We start from the raw sequence: 24,001 nt of genomic DNA, 5'->3' as shown, positions 1-24,001 counted from the left end.
AGAAAATGACTCGAAACTAAAGGTGCCATGGATTTGGCTGGAGACATGCGCAGCTAGGCGCACATGCACGGGGCTAGATGGACCAACTAAAGGGAGTAGGAGTCTAGGCATGGCGGCACGTCGAATCCTTGAATTAATAATTGTGTTTGAGCATACTCCACTGGGCAAGCAAGGTTGCAAATGGGGTGCCGAGCCCGAGCGCAACACATGGCATACGCCCACCACATGCATCGACCCATGATTGGGGTTGGGGGCGGATGGATGCGCTACGCAGCGCAGCGCGCACCACAAAAGTACGTTTGGTTTCGTACGTTCGCCCCTGCGCGCGCGGGGCGGCGGAGGCGACGAAACTCCCTGGTCCATCCGTCCCGCCCTGCCGGATCATCTCTCTGAGCGATGCCGAGCAGAGCAGCGCAAGGCAACGCGATGCAGCACGTGCAGCCACTGCACGGTGCTCAACATGGGCGCGCACCTCGCTTGTCCCCCGGATCTTGCCTCCCCAACCCCTCCCTCCAATCTCTTCGTCATGCCGCTGTGCTCTTCCTCCCCCTCTTCCTCTTCGCCATAGTATAAACACGAATGATTCATGCCCACGCTGCGCCATGATTGAGTTGCCGCAAGCTAGCTTCTTTGTCCTCTGAATGCTGTCTCTGCTGCCATCCTGCAGCGCCTTCATATAAACGTACTCCAACGAAGAGGCCGGCTTGTTGATTTGGTTTGGCCCGGCCAGTGCTAGACAGCGTTCTCCATCTCTCCCTGTTCCAGCAGTGCTTGGCTGCTCTCTGTATGGGTTCTTGGGTACGCACCATCACAACGCCGTTCAGGAAAGCCTGCACCATCTTCGGCCCCCAGAGGGACGGCAAGAAGCCGCACCAACCAAACTCTGGTTAGTTCATTTAATTGTTCATGCATTGCAGTCGATCCGTTGATTCCTTCTGCAAGTATAAACTTGGATCCTTCGTTCTGGTCAATCCGTGGAGCTACGTATCTAACTGACCGATTTCCAATGTGTTGGTATGCAGCGATGGTGCAGCACGTCGACGCCGAGAGGGCGAAGCTGCACGGGGAGGTCATGGCGTGCTCCTACGAGGACGTGCAGGTAATGTGGTCCATGCTCGACCAGGCAAGGATCCGAGAGCTCAGTGGCAGCTCATGACCACCAATCGTCTGTTCATGCATCCGTAGAACGCATGAATGGATCTGGAGACATGGGAGTACATAGCGAATTCTCTTTCCACACCAATCCCAGCCCCCACTTGCTTTCTTGGGGTTTGAAGTTGATCATTCAAGCTATTTGCGCAGATCAATTAAGCTCTGAAATTAAATTGCCATTCTATATGTAGCTAGATTTAGCTAGCTTTGGAGGTTGCTGCTCAGTTGAGACTTTGAATCCCCACTGGCACTCTTCTCGTTAAGGTGCTTGATTGGAGAGATGTACATCACCACCTTTGGGATCTTGATAGTTGCAATCCTCTCTTTCTCTTGCTCAGTTTAATGTCTGAAGTATATATCTCATCCATAGCACGTAGTTACTCTCAACTTTACACGCAATGGTTTTCCGCCACTTCTCTCCCTTTTGTACTGGTTCTGAGTTCTTACAAGTTACATCCTAGTAGCAAACCATGAATCTGGATAGGGATACAATATTTCCAGAGGAATCCCAGGCCATTCATTCTATTTGGATGCAGGTTGTTTTTTAATAATATCTCCTCAATGGCTCAAAATTTTGTTTCTCTTCCGCTCAAGAGTGCAAAGAAGGAGCAAACTTACATCAATCCTAAACGTTCCATCTGAATTCATATTCCGTACTTTGATACTTCAACTATTTTCCCCTCTCCATATGAGATAAAATCATGATCAATAATTTTCCAACATGATAATTAGATTTTTATGTTGGAGGAGAACCACATATAAATAAGTCAATCTAAAGAACTTATTTTTTTGGATAGAATAAAAGAACTTCATTGATTAAATTCAACACCGATGAAGAAATGCGAAACAAAACCTCTTGAGCATCAAATATTTCTAGAAGAGTCCTTTGATACCTTTTGGAAGGTACCTAAAAGCAAGGATTTTAATTTTGTTTTATAATTTTTTCACTCACTGCAAAAGATCGAAATTAATGAAATTTCGGTCATTTTTCATCCTATGCTCTATGGGTCACATATGTCATTTAAAGAAAATTCTAAAATTAGAAATTTTATTCCCAAAATTTGTGAAATTTCACCAAAAATTTTGATGAAATTTTAATCCCTGCTTGGAAGTGGGGTATCCAAATACGACGGTTATAGACTGGTCCTCAGTTTTCCCGACGGGTAGCAAGCTACGTCAACTCTGCCATTCTTGGAGATAGGGAAAATGTAACTTCCCGGAGCTAGAAAAATATTTAAAAAGGTTATCACAAAACTACAATTGTGTGCACAAAGTCTCTGGCTATCCATTCAGCTGTTCGACTGATGAGGGGCGCAGACAACATCTGTTATGGTGGTGCGGGAGTTGTAATTTTGAGTTACTGAGCAGAAATAGTTGTAATTATGTGAAACTAGTATAAAAATTATAGTTTGTTAGTATTTATATGTAAATAGTTGTAGTTTTATAAAATTTACTTTAAATATAATAACCAAATTATAACCGACAGTTCGGAATATGATAAAAAGAACTTGCAGGTAGCTAATAAGGTACTGTAGTTAGGCCGCATGGATGCACCAACTCAACGCAAAACTAAAATCCACTTTACCACTTATTATGGAGGCCACCTTTATACCACTTCAACTATCTTTTTGTAATTTTATTGCGATATATTCACACTTATTTGATCAATATTTTGTTAAATAACGTAAATGTGTCACTGTTCAAATATAGGAAGATATATACCGTAACTGAACTTTGTGCCTTCTCCCACCAAGGCATGATTTTCAGTGAGGCGATACTAAATACTTATATTTAGGTAATTTTTAGTTGACAATCTAAAGCCACATTCCAGGAATTTTCTAAACAGAACCTATCTAGCACCATTTTGACAGCAAGAAATGAGTTCTGAACTATTATGTTATTCACGAGACAACACAACGCAGAAACCAAAAATAAAACAACAACAACCTAAATTGAATTTATAAATCTAGTATTAATTAAATCTTTCTCAAATCTAATGCAATGGCCATAAGGATGATTATTTACAGAACAGCACCTCCTGGAAGACCAACCTTTTGCACTTGAATTAAGAAAACGTTGCCAGAGATGTTATTGGCTATCGTTCCATATCAGAACATGGAACACGCTGCCACTGTAGAAGCCTTCACCCTCTCTGGCAGGGTTTACAAGTTTCCGAAATTCGCTAATATCAGAAAAATTACTCAAAATTCGGTGAGAATTTGACCAAATTTACTCAGTCAAATTTGTAAAATTTAGTAAGAATTTAACCAAATCAACCATTTGATAACCGCTCGAATTCAACCAAAAACCGATCGAATTACACCAAAAACCAACCACCTTTTCTGAATTTTCCGCGTTTAAAGCATTTCGAGCGAATTCTTTGAAAACTGTTCGGTTTTCCCAATTTACCGAGCGCATTTCCCGGATTGCAGTGAAGTTCGATAAAAAAATCCAAAAAATAGCTCAAACTTGTAAAATCAATAACTAATTCATTGGAGCTTCAAATCAAGTGAAATAAAAAAATCTAGTTTCCTTGTAATATGGTCTACACAATAAAAATATTTATACTAATGAAAAAGTTTAATATTTTCTGTGAGAAAAAATATTTTTGAAACCTAGTTAAATACATAGTTAATTCTTTGCTAATCCAAAACCCATGAAACTATTTTTTTTAGTCTTCTTACATGATCCTATGTCTTTTAAAAATACATAATCTCATGAAATAGTTATTATAACATGCATAATTGTGTAAATGTGTTGCAACTAAATTAATTCATAATTCACCCATCACACCTCCAAATTAGTGAAAATACTTTTATTAGTTTACTTATAATATGCTTTATGTAGAAAAAATAATGGTAGACATGAAAAAGTTAATTACATTGTTGTTTCTTACCATGTTCATTTTATGCTTGTGAACTTTGTAAAAATCATGGAGAAATTAATAAAACTCTAAATGAAGTGAAACCAATTTTAAAGATTCTCTTAGGATACGCTCTACACAAAAAATATGTATTTGCATGTTAAGATTTTTCTTAACGTGATAGGTCAAATCATCTTGTTCGTACAACCCATTTCAGTATTTTTCTTTTTTTAAATTTTCTCTCCATAAAATATGATACAAATGATATTATTTTTTGAATTTTGTCACAGAAGGTCTTAGAATTGTCTCTAGTATTTTCTGAGAATTTTATGATTTTTTGAATTTTTTGAATTCAAATTCTAAAACATATCAAATTCAGAATGCGGTGCGAACCGAATTGACCAAATATTGTGAATATCGAACGGTTTTCAACAGATTTTCAAACCCTGCTCTCCGGTGGCCATCCATGTCGCAAGTGCGACATCTCATGGAACTCATCATAATTCCAAGCATCCTGCGCCCCGTGAAGTCACATAACACCTGAAAGTGTTCACATACTATTTTGATCTTGCATTCCAGCAATTAATCAAATCACAAGAATAACAGGTCAGCGATATCATTGATCTAAACAAACTGAAAGGGACACAAGCATAACGAATGACATATTGTTTAACACAGCATAACCAACAACACGAAGGATAACTTAAACAAATCTGGTGTGACGTCTGATGTCGGCCGGAGCACAAGACACATGACTGGAGAGCGATACTCTAGGGCGTGTTTGGATGGTCGGCTCCCCCCCCCCCCCCCTCATGCTTGCATCAGCGCGTGTTTGGTTGCCTGGGCCAGTTCTGTCACCTGCACCCGTGCGTGCAAACGCATCGAGCGAGCCTGGCTCCGCGCATACGTCGGAATCGGACGTACGCGCCAGGGCTGGCTCGCCAGGTGCAAAAAATAATATGCATGATAATTTTTTTATTTAACTTTAGATTTTATTTAGTGGTACAAGAGTGATCCAAAAATTCTAAACGTTTTCGTGAGCAAACTAGAGCTCACTAGCAACCCATTTTAATTAATTTGACCCAAAAAATCTAAGTCAATATTTAATTAAAATTCTTCAAAAATTATAAAAAATTCATTAATATTCTTATCATGTGATGTACTAATTTATCAAAATATTTTTAATCTAGGTCATTTGGTAAAAAAGTGAGTTTCTTTGTAATGCAACGTATACTCATGCGGGCAACCAAACACAATCTTTTCTTAGCCAGACTCAGCATATACAACCAACCAAACAGACCCTCATGCATCAACTCAGCCTGACTCAACTCAGCCTGCATGACTCGTACGAACCAGGCTGAGAACATTCGAGCAACCAAACAGACCCCTAATGCATGACACGAGACCGATTCCAAAACAGGAGGGCATGACCCTTACTAGCAAGAAACTAGATGCCAAGGAAACCATATAAGATCACTTCTAATGTTAATTTATTTAGATATTAATTAGGTATCTATATAAGCAAAAAGATGATGTGATAAATAATTTAAAGATGAGAGAGAAGAAACTCGTTTTTTTAATAAAGAAATTAACTTTTTGAGCAATTTTAGATGATTGTGAGATAATAAATTATTTTAGGATACTTAAAAAATTAGCTAGACACGTACATACATTAAAAGCTTATTTTTTAATATTAATTTCTTATTCAATTTTTTTGAGATCAGTAAGAAACAAAGCATGCAGAGATATGACCAAGACCAGATTGCCACGCACGCACGTAGATGGGCCATGCAGTCATGACTGCCGCCGAAGCAGCCTCTTATTCCATGGGAGAGAAAGGATCATGAGAACCCTGATCTGCCCAGATCGAAAGGCTGCATCATGTCACTCCCGCCGCTTCTTGTTACCGGCAAAGACCACGACGTCGAGCTCTCATCCGTTCCGGACCATGTCCATTAGCTTGCTGGGGCTGAGGTCTGAGGTTACATGTAACGATTTTTTTAATAATATTATTTTATTAGAAAATAAATAATAGCTAAATTCGTTAAATTGTAAGAATAGGTACCTGTCGATACTCTGCGTGCTAACTTTCTATATGGCAGTGGGTCTAAAAGGTCCTGTCTGCACCCAGTTGTAGCCCACCTTGTGTTTACATACTCCAGACCACTTCTGGAGGATTGACCAGCATTGATCCTGAGGTAATAAGTTCACTCATTATATGTTTACTGTTGTCAATCACCTGATATTTTACTCTCAATCTTTATTTTCTGTAGGTTAGAGCATCGGGTCTCCTTCTGGTGGCGTGTCTCCTCGACCCGACTAGGGACCGAGCCCTCCGGTTTCCACTTCACCGAGCACTGCTGACTGCACTAGTTTACCGCTGGAGGTCGGAGACACACACTTTTTACCTACATGTAGGTGATATGACTGTCACGCTGCAGGATGTTTCCATGCTTTTGGGTTTGCCCTTAGCCAGGACTGCAGTGTTCAGGCCCGACTTACACACCGAGTGGAGGGACGAACTCCTTGTTAGGCACCATGAAGTCCTCCCTGAGAGTCAGTAGCCTGAGCAAGTGAGCTTCAATACGAACTAGGGTCCACCAAAGGCCTAGGTCAAACAGTTCCAGGCGGGTCGCCTCACACCTGACTCAGAGGACTGGAGAGTGTGATGGCACCTGGAGGCATACCTGTTGTGGCTATTTGGGTGGGTCCTCTTCACCAGCACGCATGCAGACACTGTCGACAAGCAGTTTGTCTTCTTCGTGCAGCAGATTGCTGATGGCCCCTTGGACCAGGTCCCTCAGTATAGTTGGAGCTCCATAGTCCTAGCGCAGACATACTGGGCATTGTACGAGGCTTGCTGCAGGAGCAGTGTCTCTGCGTCGATCATAGGATATTCGTTGCTTCTGAACCTGTGGGTGTATGAGCGCTTCGACATAGGCCTCTCGCACCTGAGCTCGTACGACGATTGTTTCTACTTCCCCGACCAGTTCAGCCTACATGACGCAATGGACGACCCTGTTATGGGTTCGTTTTGGTGCAAGCGTGACGTAAGTTATACAAGTTAACACATTACTTTAAGTACCATTGTTTTATTACGCTTATCTGACACTTCACTTTTCATGCAGCCAAGGTGGGCGGCGGTGACAACACGAGCTTCATGCCCTCTATTCGTTGCCGCTTTCAACCAGTTGCAGACGGATAAGGTGCGCTGGACACCTTACGACGACGAGGTGGTTATGATGCGCGCGCCTCTTGGCCTCTCTGAGTTCTGCCACAAGGACTAGGTTCTCAGGCTTACGAGGTGATGGCTGGTGTTTGACGTCACAGTCGATCCCTACTACCCGGACAAAGTCTATAGGAAGTTCAGGTATCATTAGTAGTTTCCCCTGCAGCAACGACTAACGAACATCACTCCCTTGTATGTATTTGTTGTTAAATGTGCTTTACCAATAATGTTCTCAATTTTGTAATGGTACATTTGTTTTGCAGGATGACGACGAAGGGTCAGGGCGTCACGTATGATGCTACCTGGACAGCTAAGATGCAACAGGGAGTGGGGTAGTGGGCAGACGTAGCTGCAAACGTCCATGCCCCTAGTGGCCCTTATGACCCTATGATGGAGGATGCGTAATTGTGCTGGTTCCACGCGGTGACATAGGTTAGGTGCATCCCAGTGCCTCTAGAGCCACCACAGCACGAGCCGGAGGTCACCGACACTTTCACTATGAAGCCAGCGACGGTGTACCACGCAATGGTATGTGATGCTTGTTGTATTGTACTAACTTCCATTCTCATATTAAATGTGTTCTCTCGTGCATTGCAGTCGGACATGTGCAGGGACGTCGGCACGGAGCTACTAGACTTTGTGGACCGCTGGGAGTCTGTCCCACTATGGGTTGACCCGGTCAAGCTAATGGCTGGTCTGCGTCAGCTCTCATGTCATTACCTCGATGCGCTTTGTGCCAGTGGTTACCAGACGTAGTCGAGCCTACCACACACATGAGGTTGCCGGTACGCACTCAGGCTATGGCACCACGCTTCTAATCAGAATCAGCGTCGATGTCTTAGCCACCACTGCCACGCTACATGCCGACTCCTAGTTTCTTCTCTGTTGGTACAGTTTCAGGTTCGTCACTCGCAATTTTATTGCTCAAGCTTCGCACCTTATAGTTTAATTAAAATGTGATGCACAATATTTGACATGGTGGAACCATGCATTAGTTCTAGGCTCCTTCGATGTTGAATTCAGCTCGACGCACTCCCTCCCAGATGACTGGTTCAATGTCATGCCCAACGAGGAGGGCCCATCACAGATAGTGGGGGCACCTCTACCGACGCAGCCATCATAGCCTGACCCTAACACCCCTGCTGAGGTTGCATAGCCTTGCCATCCTCTGCATGAGCCCTTGATGTACTCCATGGACCATGTGCGACATAGAGCAACTGGCTGGCATAGGGAGGCAGACGTGCCCAACAAGCGCACCCATGGCCGTGGTGACACCCCTTGACTGTGCCATTAGATAGTACTTTGACATGTTTATGTTATTTCTATCATGTGGTTGTCATGTTATATAGGATGTTTATGTCAGTATTATGTTATAAGGCATGTCTTTATTACCTATGTTCTCATTCAATCCCAAAGCATAACATTGAGCAATTGTATCTGCTTTAAAAATATATTAGTGTGTTGTCTTGTTACCCAATAAATCATTCACTTCCAACTTTCCAAATTAACACCCTTTATATTACCATTGAGCCTTACGTACAAATTAATTATGCAAACATTACCGTTAAGCCTTACGTACGATGCTAATCGTAACATTTTACACTAATGCAACGATTTAAGATGTAGCCTTTTAAAATGTAGGCTTTTCAGAACTTCATGCCTTCTCAAAAGTAGTATTTTGTGACACATCCTTTTCAGATGTAGCATTTTTATCCGTAGTCTTTTTAGACGTAGGCTTTTCAGAAGTAGACTTTTCAGACGTAGCCTTTTTAGAAGTAGGGTTTTTAGATGTTGGCTTTTCAAAAATAGACTTTTTAGAATTAGACTATTTAGACATAGCCTTGCCAAGAGTAGCCTTTTTCGACTCTGGTTTTCCAGCGAAATCTCCATGGACTCAGTCCATGAACCATCACTAATTTTCTATATAAATAGCAGCCTGGGAGCTAACTTGTCCCAACAAACCAAAGTCTTCTCCTCTCACAAAAATGGCCTCTAATCCTCCCCTGAAGAAGTCAATGTCAGATTTTTTGCCTATTGGGGTCAAAGTTCCGATGTGCTGTTGTGGAGACCTATGTAGGGTTAGGAAGTCCAACAACTTTTTGGACACCTATGGTAGAAAGTTCTTCATGTGCTCCAACTACGAGTACAACCCACCGAAGGGTAGCATCCATGGTGGCTACCGCAGTCAGGTACTCACATATTGCAGAACTAAAACACAACTACTATCATTTACCACTTAAAAAAAATTTCCTTCTCTGCTAGTCTCCATCACTACTATGCGACTTCATACAGTGGATCGATAATGAGCAGAGTGAAGTAAATGTCTTCCTCATGCACACCCAACACCGAGCGGCATGGAGATGATTCCATGAAATGGTAGCCGATGAGAGGAGAGAGGCGACCCACAAACGCCTACAAGACGAAGAACAGAAGAGGAGAGAAGAGCATAACCGCGTCAAAGTGGAGGCACGTGAGGCAGATATGGAGCAGAAGTGCAAGAGGGCACATTAGGCTTGTGAAGCTGGGTTTGAGGCGGCGAGAAAGGGAAAGTACTCATGCTGCACTCAATAGAGTATTAGTAGTAATCAGCTAGTTTCAATTCTCTAAGGAATGTTATGTTTAGAATAAGTACATATCAGGTTACTTTCAAAATTGCACCATGCATGCCAATGTCTTCATTATTTTCTATATATGCCTTATTTAAATTCGCTAAGGCATGTTAATTTTTTCATCGGTACATGCCTATGATGGACTAGAAAATGTACTGAACCTGCACTTTAACATTTCAATAATATAAGCGGTATTGTTTAGTGTCCACATATGTACATTGACTTTTGCTCTGCCTATGCCTCATAAATTGATTATTCCCAAATTAATAATAATATTACTAAAAAATTAAAAAATTACTTAAATGGCATCTGTCGGTAATTAGAATGCCGACAGACCTATCGGCACTGCGAGTACTGACAGGCCAGTCGGCTCTCCCATTGACCGACAGCCATGTCAGCGTGTACCCAGGAGCCTGTTGGCATGCTGAGTGCTGATAGGCATTTTTGGCAGCACATGCGTGCCGATAGGACCCCGAGCCCGCTGCCACATAGGAAGTCAACACACGGAGTGCCGATAGGTCCCTAGTCGACACTCCGCGTGCCGACAGGTACCTATTCTTCCAATTTTATGAATTTAGCTATTATTTTTGCAATTTTCCAATAAATTAGTATTATTAAAAATCACTTGTAACACCCTATAATTTTAATCATTTAATAACATTCACTAAAAATTTTAACTTTTTAAAAATTTGCAACAAACCAAACCAAGTAAGAAATTGATTGAGCAAAATGCTCCAAATAGGCATTTAGGTGTTTTCTAAAAATTTCTAGATTTAAATATTAGAGATCATATTTGAACTTCTTATTTTTTTTGGAAAAAGTTAAACATTTCAAATCTTCAAATTTTCCGTAGGCCAAATTCATTTTCACCCTCCTTTGGGCCCGGTCAAGAATACTTTTTCTTTTCCTCTTTTCCCTCCATTTTCCTATCAGCCGACCCATCTCTTTTCTGCTTTCATCCTAGATTTGGCTCGCCAAACATCACATCACTCCCACTCACTGACAACCATTCTCACTCCTAGGCCATCTCCAATTACTTCCTTCGCGAGTCTTGATGCACGTTTGCCCAATCTTCCAAAGGTAATATGATAAGTCGATTGGTGGAGTTTCGACGTTGATGATCCAAAGGCTCCGACCAGAATAGATAGAGAACCCTCGCAACCACTACACCACTACTCCATGGTTATCAACCGTGCCAAGAAGGCTTTTTCTGTAAGCGAATCGAGAACACAAGCAAGAACAGGTAGATGCAATCTAAATATTACTAATTACCAATAAAGTACTCGACTTGGGGTTCAACAAACTGATAAACGGTGAAACTGTCTAAAACAGAATAATCTAAGCTAAACACAAACCTAAACTACGATGTTTACTATGTATATATAGAAGGGACGTGAGGAGATCAACCTAGGGTTGTGCAGCCGTGGAAAGATGCATGCGCAACCTGGACTACGACCCCGACACGACTACAAGACCCAACAAGGTCCACGCAACACCTTATTTCTTTGACTATAACTAAACTATAAGAAATATTTGGTCGAGCATAGATCCATTGGAAGGGATCATCATAAGCTTTCTAGAATGTCCAAGATCGCCTAAAACGAACTTTGTATAGAGAGTTATGCCCGTTTTACTGACGCGCTATCCTGAGACTCAACCACGACCACGACCATGACCACGACTTCGACCACCGCTAGTGCTCAGCCTTGAGTTCGAGTAGACTTGGCCTTTGAGGGGTGACGTTTGGGTAAGGTTGTGGTGCTTCTCCCACGTTCCTAAGCAATAAAACATCACAAAATTTAGTAGTAATCCACCCAAGGAAGTATGAACAAACCAGACCGGATGCATCTATATGTATGCAAGGATCAGTTTACACATACATATAGTGATTTCATCAATGGAAAACAAACACAGTGCTTATTATTACAAAGTTATTTATTACAAAAATTACCACACTGGTCTAAAGAAAAGTACAATGCAGTGAAAAGTAACACAACGCGATGCCCCACTCCAAAGGCAGTTGACCAGAAGCTTCACACGCCTAGAATGTTGCGTCATCTTCAAGGTATTCCTCATAGGCTTCGCCTTCTGAAAAGCAAGTGTGAGAATTTCCAATACTCAGCAAGTGAGAGAAAAGTATGATATGGGGCTAGAGTCAAGCAAAGGCTTAACCAGAGGTTTATTTGCATCAGAGCCATTTTAGTTCCAAACCATTTTAAAGGCATCATATTCATAAGTGGCATTGAACTTAATGAAACATATCTACCACAAACTGCTCTCGGCTTTACCCAAGCCAAACAAACATCAACTAACACTTAACTCGATGAGCCAACCCAAACAAATAACCGCTAATCATGTGAGGGTCTAGGCCACTCATAACCGTGAGTACAACTGATATATTAGTTTTTATTCTCTACAAATATTGTACAACTTTACCCATGAGTCATGCTCACTATGTTGTCGATACCCTCAGTACCTTACACACCGCTTGAGGTGTGCGCCAAGTGATCACTATGAGGTTTTTCCAAAGAGCTTCCCCAATATGTGCAGGCCCACTAAGGTTCCACCACTGGGGAAGTAACCCTTCACACCCGAAGCCCCCTCTTATGCCATGCAGTTCCTAGGAAGTTACCTACTTCCATCCTCAAGCCTCCATCCAGCTCACACAGCATTGGCTATCTCTAGTTACTCAGCCAAGCGTTACCTATATCGGTCTCGTGGTTGTACTGTTTAACCTTGGTGGTCGCTCCACAAACCGGTCCTTAGATCTGAAGCAAGATTCTATGAAACACCCCTCTTGCTCAGATTCCTAGTCCATGTTACTAAAAAGACATTTTCAGTTAATTTTCCCTCATGACAAGTTCATCCATTAGTCAAGATTAATATATATTCCCACCCAAGAAATAACTAGCGAGGCTAAGCACATTCTACCCATTTTCTATAAATTAATCTATGGCTACAAGGAATATACAGAAACTTATCATAAACCCTCACAATAGGATTTCCCCACAGTATTGATAAGCATGCAATTTTTTAAACAAAACCACTTATGAAAACTTAGGTTCAACATGGGCAAGGACACTTGCCTTCCTCGATCTTCTACTCAAAGTCTTCCAATTCTTAGTTCTGCAGATTCCGACACTACTCTTCGGCTAAGCGAACAATTAAAAAACAAAAAAAGGAAACTACTAATAATAGTACATCAAACAGTAAGAAAACTTAGTAAAAACACTATAAAAATATTCTAAACATCACTACGAGAATTTGAGTGCAAAGATTGCCTCAATCGTAACTACAAGCAAAAAGTTATGATTGATTAAAGTTCTAGGGGCTTTTATGCAAATTTTACCTAATGTCTTGGAATTCTAACATTATTCTTCTACTGAAAAATCTATGGAAAAGGTCTATGTGTTCATGGACCATGGCCAGAGGGCCGGTCCATAGTTCATGGTGGACAAATAGCGCTGGTGGAGGCTTTGGCAGCGTTGGGTGGCCGGAGTCAGCCAGAAAGGGGGCTTCGGAGACCAAAGTGCTCCGACGAGCGGCGAAAAAAAGAGGGGAAGGCTCAGCAAGATCACCCCAAGCAGTGATGAAGTCAGAGCAGTGGCGTGGAGACTAGGCGACAAGGACGAGGGTGGTGGCAGTCGGAGCGACGTTGGGCAGCGGGCTCCAGCGCCGGATTGGCGATGAGGACCTTTAGGATCTCCTCCTTAGGTCACTACGAAACCAGAGGGACAGTCAACGTGGCCGAAGATGGTACAACAATGCAGAATAGCGTCGGCGGAGCTTCTCATAGGAGATGAAGAAGAAGGTGCTTTGGTGTTTTAAGCGGAGAAGGAGATGGAGAAGGGGTGAATGGGGAAGGGATGGGGCTAGGTGAGCTTGACAATCGCATTTTATAGGCAAAAGGAGAGAGATAGAGAGGCGCACGGCCTGGCTGGACTTCATTGCTAGATTAACTCTGCGCCGGAGGGTTGTCAGTGGGCCTTCACACAATTGAATAGGGGAGAGGAAGAGGAAAGGGCGCGTGCGCGCGGCGGTTCGGTCGCCTGAGAGGGAGGGCTTGAGTGAGAGCCGACGGCGGGTGCCCGTGGTGCAGGAGCAGGCAAGCAAGCTGCCGGAGGAGGAAGAAGAGCCAGATTGCTCGGCTCAACAGTGGTCAACTCAAACCAGGCCCATGGTTAGAGAAAGGGGAGGCGGCTTAACGAAGCCGGGTGGTGGGCTTGGCCCAACGGGAGAGAACGAGAGGGAAAATAGAGGTGGGCCTTAGCCCAATAGAAAAATGAGACAAGCTGGGAAAAGGAAAAAGAAAAAGAATCAGACCACCCAAGTGGAGGGAGAGAGAAAGAGAGTTTTGGGCCGGGTTTTGAAATGGTTTCGGCCTAGGTTGAGTTTCTTTTATTTCTTCTTTTTATTTTCTTTCTAATTCTATTTCTATTTTAGATCTAACACGAATTCAAACGAATTTTGAAAACACTTTACACCCAAAATTCAGAGAAAAGAAGAGGGGCCTACTGCAACTACAGAGTAGCATGAATGAAACAAACAAATATAATCTAATTTTATTAATTTGCTTTAGTATATAATATTTTATTATTACTATTTATTTATTTCCCTCATTAATTATTGGAAAATTTTAATTATTGCATAACTTGGAAAAATAGGGTGTTACACATTCATACTTCTTATCCTTCTTAAGTAAGTCCATGAGTGGCTTGACTATCTTCGATAATCCCTCTATGAACTGACATAATAGCCTGCTAGGCCAAGGGAACTTCTTACTTCTGTAATGCTAGTAGGTGATTTCCAATTTAGCACATCCTTCACCTTTCTTGGGTCTACTATGACTCCTCCAGCATACATGGTATGTCCGAGAAACGACACTTATGTTAGCCAAAACTCACACTTGTTGAACTTAGCATACAACTGATGTTCTCTAAGCTTTCCCAAGACTTTTCTTAAGTGTTCCACATGATCTTTCTCACTAGTTGAGTAAATCAGTAAGTCATCGATAAATACTACCACAAACTTATCCAAATACTCCATGAAAACTTTATTCATGAGGTACATGAAGTAAGATGAGGCATTAGTCAAACCAAACAACATGATTGTAACTCATATAGTCCGTATCGGGTGATGAAGATTGTCTTGGGTATATCCGATTCTTGAATCTTTAGTTTATGGTAACCTGACCTTAAGTATATCTATAGAAACACTCGAGCTCTAGTAAGTTGATCGAACAAAACTTCAATTCTAGGTAACGTGTACTTGTTCTTTATGGTGACATCATTTAGTGCTCTACAGTCTATGCACATTCTTTAGCTTCCGTCCTTCTTCTGCACAAAGAGCACAGTTGCTCCCCCCAGTGAGGAACTAGGGCGGACATAACCCTTCTCTAATAACTCTTGAATCTGCTTTTTTAATTTGGCTAAGTCATAAATCCTAGATCCAAGAAGGTATCACTTGGATAGGCAATATTTAGTAGCAAGGAATAGCAATAATTAAAATCAGATTAGCAAAGCTGAATAAAAATCCATAGTACTTGTCATAGTTGCTAGCTTGAACACACTCCTAGAACTAGCTCAAGCAAGCCGAAAATTACATCGGACACAACCACAATGGAACAAAATTCGCAATACAGATTGATTCTCTCTCTTTTTTTGAGTTATCTCTTTTTTTTTTTACACTCTTTGCTTCTTCTCTTTTTTTTTTTTTGCACTCTTTGCTTCTTGCTTTCTTTTCTTTTCTTTCTTTTTTTTGCGAATGTGACATAAACTCAAAACTCTTCTACTGCCTTTTCTAAAACCAGTGAGGTACGTGGGTCACAAACTTTTTCCAGAGAGCATGGGTATAAAGGTAAAAAAAGATAATCTCTCTCTCTCTGAACTTTGGCTACCTATATTTTGGCTATGGATTACTACTCAAACTTTGTCAGACAATGCTTGATATGAAGGGCGTATGCGTGTGTCCGAGAGCAGCCAGAAACAAATATACTAGACTAGACTGTGGAAGCAAAATCGAATGGATAGTCGAAACCGAAAGGATGGTCGAATCCAACTAGTGGTCGAATCTGAAGAGGTGGTCAAAAACGACTAGTAGTCGAACCCGGGTAGATGGTTGAAGCGACTAGTGGTCGAACCCGGGTAGATGGTCGACTTGACTAGGGGTCAAACTCGAGTAGATGGTTGAAGCGACTAATGGTCGAACATGACTTGATGGTCAACTCAACTAGTGGTCGAACTTGAGTAGATGGTTAAAGCGACTAGTGGTCAAACATGAGTTGATGGTCAACTCGACTAGAGAGACACAATCTTGGCTATAGCAAACAAGGCTAGGCCAGGATACCCAACGACTATAACAGCGAAGTCTCGACACTAGAAACTAGAACACGATGACCAAGACCAGCAACAAAGACAGTGACAATGGACTCAAATTCAACAATGCAAAAACTAAAAACAAAATTACAAAAAGCTCAATGTGGTTTGGACAGTGGAAGAACTAAAATATAAATCTTTTTGTGGAGCAATTTTCTAGACTCTAGGTAATGGAACTCGACGAAACAAAAGCGGATAACTGAGATTATCTAACGTGCAACTGAGGCTCTGATACCACTTGATGCGAGTTTGTCCGATCTTTCAAATGTAATATGATGAATCGATTGGTGGAGTTTCGACGTTGATGATCCAAAGTCTCTGTCCAGAACAGATCGAGAACCCTGACAACTACTACACCACTACTCTGTGGTTATTAACCGTACCAAGACACGGTTGACCTCGCCAACAAGGCTTTTCCTGCAAGCGAATCGAGAAAACAAGCAAGAATAGGTAGATGCAATTTGAATATTACTAATTACCAATGAAGTGCTCGAGTTGGGGTTCCACAAACCGAACTAGCGGTGAAATTGTATAAAACAGAATAATCTAAGCAAAACCCAACCTAAACTATGACAACTACTGTATATTTATAGGGGGGCGTGAGGAGGTCGACATAGGGTTGTGCAGCCGTAGAAAGAGGCGAGCACAACCTGGACTCCGACTCCGTCATGATTACAAGACCCAACAGGGTCCAAAATAGTGATGTAGAACCTTATTTCTTTGACTCTAACTAAACTATAAGGAATATTTGGTCGAGCATAGGTCCATTGGAAATGGATCATCATAAGCTTTTCAGGATGTCCAAGATCACCTAAAACGGACTTCGTATGAGAGAGTTATATCCGTTTTACTGATGTATTATCCTGTGCCTTGACCATGACCACAACTTTGACCATGACTAGAGCTTAGCCTTGAGTCCGAGTAGACTTGGCCTTCGAGGGGTGACGTTCGGGTAAGGTTGTGGTGCTTCTCCCACGTTTGTAAGCAATAAAACATCACAAGAATTTAGTAGTAATCCATCCAAGGAAGCATGAACAGCAAGGAACGAGATCACCTAGTGGTTTAATTGTCGCGCACGTGCTCTTGTAATTAGACCTTGTATTATTTGAGGAATATTAATAGTATTGATCGTATCTAAAGAAGCCATGGGCTCATCATCTCCAGACATCCAGGAGGGTCGAACGGCTATGCCAAACGCCCCAGGTCATCATCTAGTTCCCCCACGCTCCATGGGATCACGGAGAAAGAGTTCACGGAGCCAATGACACACTATATAAGAACCAAGTGGAGGAGGCCAACTAGCAAATCCAATATCTATGTGAGGAACTCACATCCCTCCGTCGGTAACTCTCCTCCCAGCAGGGGCCTCCTGGAGGATTCAGCGATAGTAGGGAACCAGATCTAACTCATCATCGAGGGTCGGAGGAACTCCATATGTTGCGAGTGGTAGATCAACCTTCTTCGTTGTCCATGAGTTTGCAGATGCAGTCATGGCCCCCGAGGTTCAAGATGCCTCGGCTCCTCCTATACAGTGCCGAGAATGACCTAATGTAAGTTGTGTTGAGCTTCAAGGCCGGGATAGGGTCCACAGGGGAGATGAGGCCACCATGGCTAAGGCCTTCATTCTAGCCATCAAGGGAATCGTGTTCTCATGGTACACCTCTCTTTCGGCAACAACGATATTCTCCTAGGAGCTTCTTTGGGAGTTGCTTTTCTCACACTTCCAGGGCAATTATGCGGCACTAGTCACTGTAGTGGATCTATTTGTAGTAAAATAGAAGGAGAGAGAGATCTTGAAGTAATTCACTCAATGGTTCATGCAAATGAAGTGCCAGGCAAAGGGCCTCAGTGACGACACAATATAGATTCCATGTGGCAAGGCCTTCAGCCAAGGGCCCTGGCTTCACGCCTGGTGTGGAAATCGGTCAGGGATGTGGATGAGTTCTTCGCTAAGATGGAAGAGTATTTGAGGGATGAGGAGGACGAGCTTTGGAGGCATGCCGATAGGCCAGCTTCTGAGACCCGAAGCAACATGACAAGAGAGGAGAAAGCTCTCAAGGAAGGGAGAAGGAAGAGAGTCCGAGGGAAGCCCACTGGTCCTCAGACAGGCATATGGTCAACCATCATCACTTTCACTAGCCAAGGGCCACAATAAGGGGAGTGCACAATAGTGCACAACATTGAGGAGAGCCAGAATAGAAGCAGGCAGAGAGGCGGAAGCTCAACGAGGGGTCAGGGCTGCGGCTCCAAGTGACCCCAACCGATATACTACATGGTACACGGTGAAGATATGGACCACACAACAAAGTTATGTCCTCATATAATAGCCCTGAAGGAAGGGTTAAACCGGTAGTACTCCAGACCTCCAGGTTTATGGTCTTCGCATGACCATCGAACAGTGCATCACTTGGAGACGCAAGGTGCGCCCGATTTTGAATCAGCCCTGGTATACTCCCATCCACCCTACTACCCCACAGCATGGACCGGAGCCCATTCCTCGCACCATCGCACACACCTAAATTGTCGTCGGCTCCACCCAAGATGGATATTGAAGCCCCTCCTAATGGGGCGAGGTCCGTCCAGATTATGGAAGGGGCTGCTAGCTACGATTTTGAGTCCAAGAGGCAATGAAGGGAGTTTGTGCACTAGGTCAATCATGTGGGAACTGGATCCCCAATGGTCAAGTCTCGATGGTCACAATAGCCAATTACCATTTCTAGGAGTACCAAGAGAACTAATAGAGCACCACCTGAATGTGATCCTAGGAGTAAAACTAAGGAAATAGAAGATTCAAAAGATCTCTGCTGATCGCTAGGAGGCTACGAAGGAGGAGGTAAAGAAACTTCTTTAAGTGAGGGTGATTCACGAGGTTATGCACCCGGAGTGGCTGGCAAACCCTGTACTGGTGAAGAAGCACAATGGCAAGTGGCACATGTGTGTTGACTTCACTGACCTAACCAAGCTGTGCCCAAATGATGATTTTCCATTAGCCAGGATAAACCAATTAGTGGATGCCACCACTGGGTTAGAACTCATGAGCTTCCTTGACGCCTATTCTGGGTACCATCAAATTTGGATGGCTGAAGAGGACGAGGCAAAGACGAGCTTTACAACACCCTCGGAGACCTATTGCTTAGTTTGGATGCCATTCGGCCTACGCAATGTGGGGGCCACCTTCGCAAGGCTAGTGAGTACAGTGCTTCGTATCCAGATGTATCGCAATGTGGCTGCATATGTTGATGACATTGTGGTCCGAAGTCAACACGAAGGGGGACCATGAGACTGACCTAGAGGAGATGTTCGTCAATCTTCAAAGGGCAAGTCTGTGGCTAAACCCCGAGAAGTGTGTTTTTGGTGTCCACTCAAGCCCACTACTAGGATGCTTGGTGTCTCACAGAGGTATTGAAGCAAACTCGGAGAAAATTCAAGCTATCATCGACATGAAGCCTCCAAGATCTGTCAAAGACACACAATGTTTGGTGGGAAGAATGACTTCGCTGAACCATTTCATCACCCAACTATGGAGAAGAGCATCCCATTCCTCCGGATCCTCAAAGAGTCTGACCCCTTCAGGTGAACGGACCAGTAGCAGGGGGCCTTCAAAGCCCTGAAAAGCTATCTGGTGAAGTTGACCTCCCTGGCCAGCCTAGAGTCCAGAAGTGGGTGGTTGCTATACATAGCTTTGTTACCTTCAGCAGTAAGTGCTATTTTGGTCCAGGAGAAGAAGGGCGAAGGGGGCTTTAGTAAGTACCGGTCTACTTCATCTCTAAGGCATTGAACGGTGTGAAGGAGCGATTAACCAAAGTTGAGAAAATAGCCTATGGAGTGTTCATGGCCTCTCAGATGCTAAAGTACCATTTTACGGCTCACCCTATTACAGTTCTAACCTCTGACCCCTGAAGGAGGTCTTCTCGGACTGTGAATCCACCAAACACATCAGTAAGTGGGCTGCTGAGCTCTCCACGTTGTGTGTCACCTTCACAACCTGTATGACCATAAAATCACAAATGCTAATGGATTTTTCCACTGAATGGACACCCGGATCATAGAATTTAGAAGAACCATAGTCTAACTAGATAAGGACCATACACACTGATGGAGCCTGGGGACCCTCGAGGGTAGGAGCAGTGGCGGTACTCACGTCGCCTGGAGGGTCTAAGCTATTCTATGCAGCCAGGCATTGCAAAATACGAGGCCATCCTTCTAGTCCTGTAAAAGGTGAGGGCTCTCAGGGCTAAGCATGTAGTAGTGAAGATGTACTCACAACTAGTGGCGTGCCAGGTGGATAAGACTTACCAACAAAAGAATCCGGAGCTGGGCAAATACTTTCATATGGTAGTCAAGACACAGTGGTACTTCACATGTTTTACGTTGAAGACATCGCTTCAAATTTATGGAATATAAGTGTAAGCTGGTCGGTAAGGTTCTGCCCCAGGACAATCAAAAAATACAACGAAAGTAAAAACTCTATTGAGTTTCTCCAGATCTATACCACGGTCATCGAAGCGGCTAGCGGGGACAAAAGGGTAATGCCCAACTACCTCTCTCGCCCTTGAAGGGGTAGTTAGAACATGGTTGGCCAACTTACCGCCAGGCACTATCTACTAGTGGGAGCAGCTGTGCGACATGTTTTGAGCTAACTTTTAGGGTATATACGTTCACCCCGGTATGAAAAATGGCCTTTACCATTGCGAGCAGATGGGGAATGAAACCTTCCACTTGTTTGTGCACCACTTCAGCAACATCTGAAACAACATCCCCAAGGTTAGTGACTACGATATCATACAAGCATTCATCCACAGGGTCAAGAGCCAAAGGTGCATTGAGGACATCACCATCCAGGAGCCCGATATGGTCAAAGGACTCATGAAGATCATCGATGAGTCTGCCAAGGCTGACGAAGCGCTCCTCTTTGTCAAGGAGAAGACTCATGGATCAAGCACCCTCAACCCAGGCTCGAAGATGACAAGGCCAAGATCAAGCGCAAGAAGAACATCAAGGGAGGTAAGGGCAAGAAAAATAACTCTAACAAAGACTTCACAGATCTACACGACACTCGTCTTGACAAGCGTCCCGGTTCCTCCCAAGGCAAAAACTTTACGCCAGGCTCCAACGAACACGATAGCAAGTCTTGGTGTGACCTCCACCAAAATGACAACCATAGCCTCCACAAGTGCCACCTCTCGAAGAAGATGGTCAAGGCAGAGGTTGAGAAAATAGCCAAAGGAAAGAAGACCCAAGTCACAGCCCGGAGTAAGGATTCCAGCTCTGGTAGTGGAGAGGATGACATAGATCTGATGTCTTTTTAGCCAGACGAGAGGACAATCGACCACATGTTCGGTGGATCTGCTTCCAACAAGTCCAAAAGACAGTGTAAGACAATGGCCTAAGAAGTATTAGCTTCCCTCCCTAAGGATCGATAGGCCGTTAAGTGGTAAAACATTAACATCTCCTTCTGCCAAGATGATTGCCCTGAGAACTTCGTATGGCCAGGACGCTTCCCAATAGTGGTCGAGCCTACGATCAACAAATGCAGGGTCAACTAAGTCCTTATCGATGGAGGGTGTTCCCTGAACATCCTCGTTACTTACACACTTGAACTGAATCAGATCTCTCAATCTACCATCAAGCCGATTACTCAAGCCTTTCACGATATTGTACCCGGATCTTCGGCCACCCCCATCATAAAAAAAAACACTCCTGGTAACCTTCAGGAAGGATGACAACTTTTGGACAGAAAATAATATGTTTGATGTGGTTGACTTTGAGACGGCGTACAATGCTATCCTAGGTTAACCAACCCTAGCCAAGTTCATGGCTGTCACGCATTATTCTTATCAGTATCTTCAGCAACCCTATGCAGAGTTCTCCTATAACAATAGATTTTAGACTAGTTTGAATATGTCACCGTTTGAAGCCTTGTATGGAAGAAAATGCAGAACACCGCTATACTGGAATGAAACTAGTGAAAATCAAGTGTTTGGCCCAGAAATTCTTAGAGATGCAGAAAGACAAGTACAACAGATCAGGGAAAATTTGAGAACGGCTCAATTACGGCAAAAGAGTTATGCAGATCACCGACGTCGTGAATTGTCCTTCGAAGCAGGTGACTTTGTGTATTTGCGAGTGTCGCCAATAAGAGGGTTTTGCAAATTTAAAGTAAAAGGAAAACTTGCACCCAGGTTTATATGACCTTTTAAAGTGTTGGAAAAGCGAGGAGAGGTGGCATATCAGTTGGAACTACCGCCTCAATTGGCAGATGTTCATGATGTTTTTCATGTGTCACAGTTGAAGAAATGTCTACGAGTTCCCGAAGAGCAGATGCTCCTAGAGGAGGTAGAAGTTGGAGAGGATCTCACCTACATGGAGTATCCCGTCAGGATTCTAGAGACATCAGAGAGAGTTACCAGGAACAGAAAGGTCCGTATGTACAAGGTACAGTGGAGACACCATTCCGAAGAAGAAGCAACGTGGGAAAGAGAATCAGATCTGAAGACAGAATTCCCGCATCTTTTTTCCAATCCTTCCCAATCTCGAGGGCGAGATTCCTTCTAAGGGAGGTAGGTTTGTAACACCCTAGTTTTTCAACTTTTTGGAAATATTAAAAAAATCATTTTCCTTCGAATAGGGTGTTTTTCTTTGCCTTAAAATATTTAGGAGAAAGAAATTATTTTCTAAAAGTTAGAATAATGAACCTAGGCTATATTATAGTTTGTTGCATTCATGCTGAGCTTGGCTGCATTAGAGTTTTTATTGTGTGGAAAATAAACTTTTGAAAAACCCCGAGCGCGTCGTTCGAATTTTAAAAAAAGGGGTTTTGAAAAAGTTTATTAAAGGAAAAATCCTATTTCTATCTCTGGGTCAAATCCTCCTTTTTCTTTTCTCCTTTTCGGCCTCTTCTCTCTTCCTTCCCGGGCCGTCCCGCTCCCTCCTCCCCTCACCCCCCTGCCTATATAAAGCCCGGACCCCCGTCTCTTTTTCCCATCTACCGGCCATCCGAAGTTCTTCCGCCGCCGCCATAGCCGAGCCACCCAAGCTTCGTCGTCGCCGTTCCGACGCCCGATTGCCGAAGCCAAGCAGCCCCCGAGCTTTCCAGTCGACCTCCGCACTCGCCGGAGCCATCGTCGTCAAGTTTGGCCACCGGAGCGACCCTCCCCGACGCCACCCGAGCCTCACCAACGTCTACCCTGCCGCCGCACGTCACCCGAGCCACGCCGTCGTCGGTACGTGCCCAAAACGGATTCCCTATGCTCTCTTCTCTCTCCGCCGTCGCTCGCCGTCGTCCCTCGTAACCGGCGGCGTGGTCCGCTGCCCCTCCGACAAGGACGCTGTCGTGCCCGAGCCTACCGCCGTCGTCTCTCTTCTCTGAGCCGACCGGCCAAAGCCCCTTCCAGCCTCAACCACCCGATCCAAAATACATGGCCTAGATTAGATCCAGAATAACCCTTCGTCGAGCCAATCCCGTGGCGAAACGTGGCATGTGTAAACCTAGTCATCAAAGCTGGCCACATCATCGCCACTTAAGCCAGCCACCTCAGCCAACCAGCCTACGTGGCAGTGCCACATCACCCAAGAAACACCCAGTCATATTCCGAGTTAAATTAATTCATTAACAATGGCGGTTTTGCAAATAAGCCCCTAGACTTTCCTATATTTAAATAAGAGCCCTTGTATTTATGCAGATTAGCCCCTAAACTTTTTTTAATTACATGTAGGTCCCTCAATTTTTGCAAAAATGCCCCTGACCTCTCTGTTTTTATTTAAACTAAGCCCT

The 24,001-nt window shown here is 43.6% G+C and overlaps 1 protein-coding gene across 1 annotated transcript; it reads left to right on the top strand.

The window, feature by feature from the left end:
- The first annotated feature begins 332 nt into the window (after window positions 1–332).
- On the top strand, window positions 333–1,509 carry LOC133887900 (uncharacterized). The gene is made up of 2 exons (XM_062327920.1): window positions 333–886; window positions 1,023–1,509. The coding sequence occupies exons 1-2, from the start codon at window positions 787–789 to the stop codon at window positions 1,154–1,156; spliced, it is 234 nt and encodes a 77-aa protein (XP_062183904.1). The 5' UTR covers window positions 333–786; the 3' UTR covers window positions 1,157–1,509.
- Window positions 1,510–24,001: the final 22,492 nt, after the last annotated feature.

This window comes from Phragmites australis, chromosome 1 (genome assembly GCF_958298935.1).
Source record: "Phragmites australis chromosome 1, lpPhrAust1.1, whole genome shotgun sequence".
NCBI lineage: Eukaryota > Viridiplantae > Streptophyta > Magnoliopsida > Poales > Poaceae > Phragmites > Phragmites australis.
Note: the sequence above shows the minus strand (reverse complement) of the source record. Positions and strands in the feature narration are given on the sequence as shown.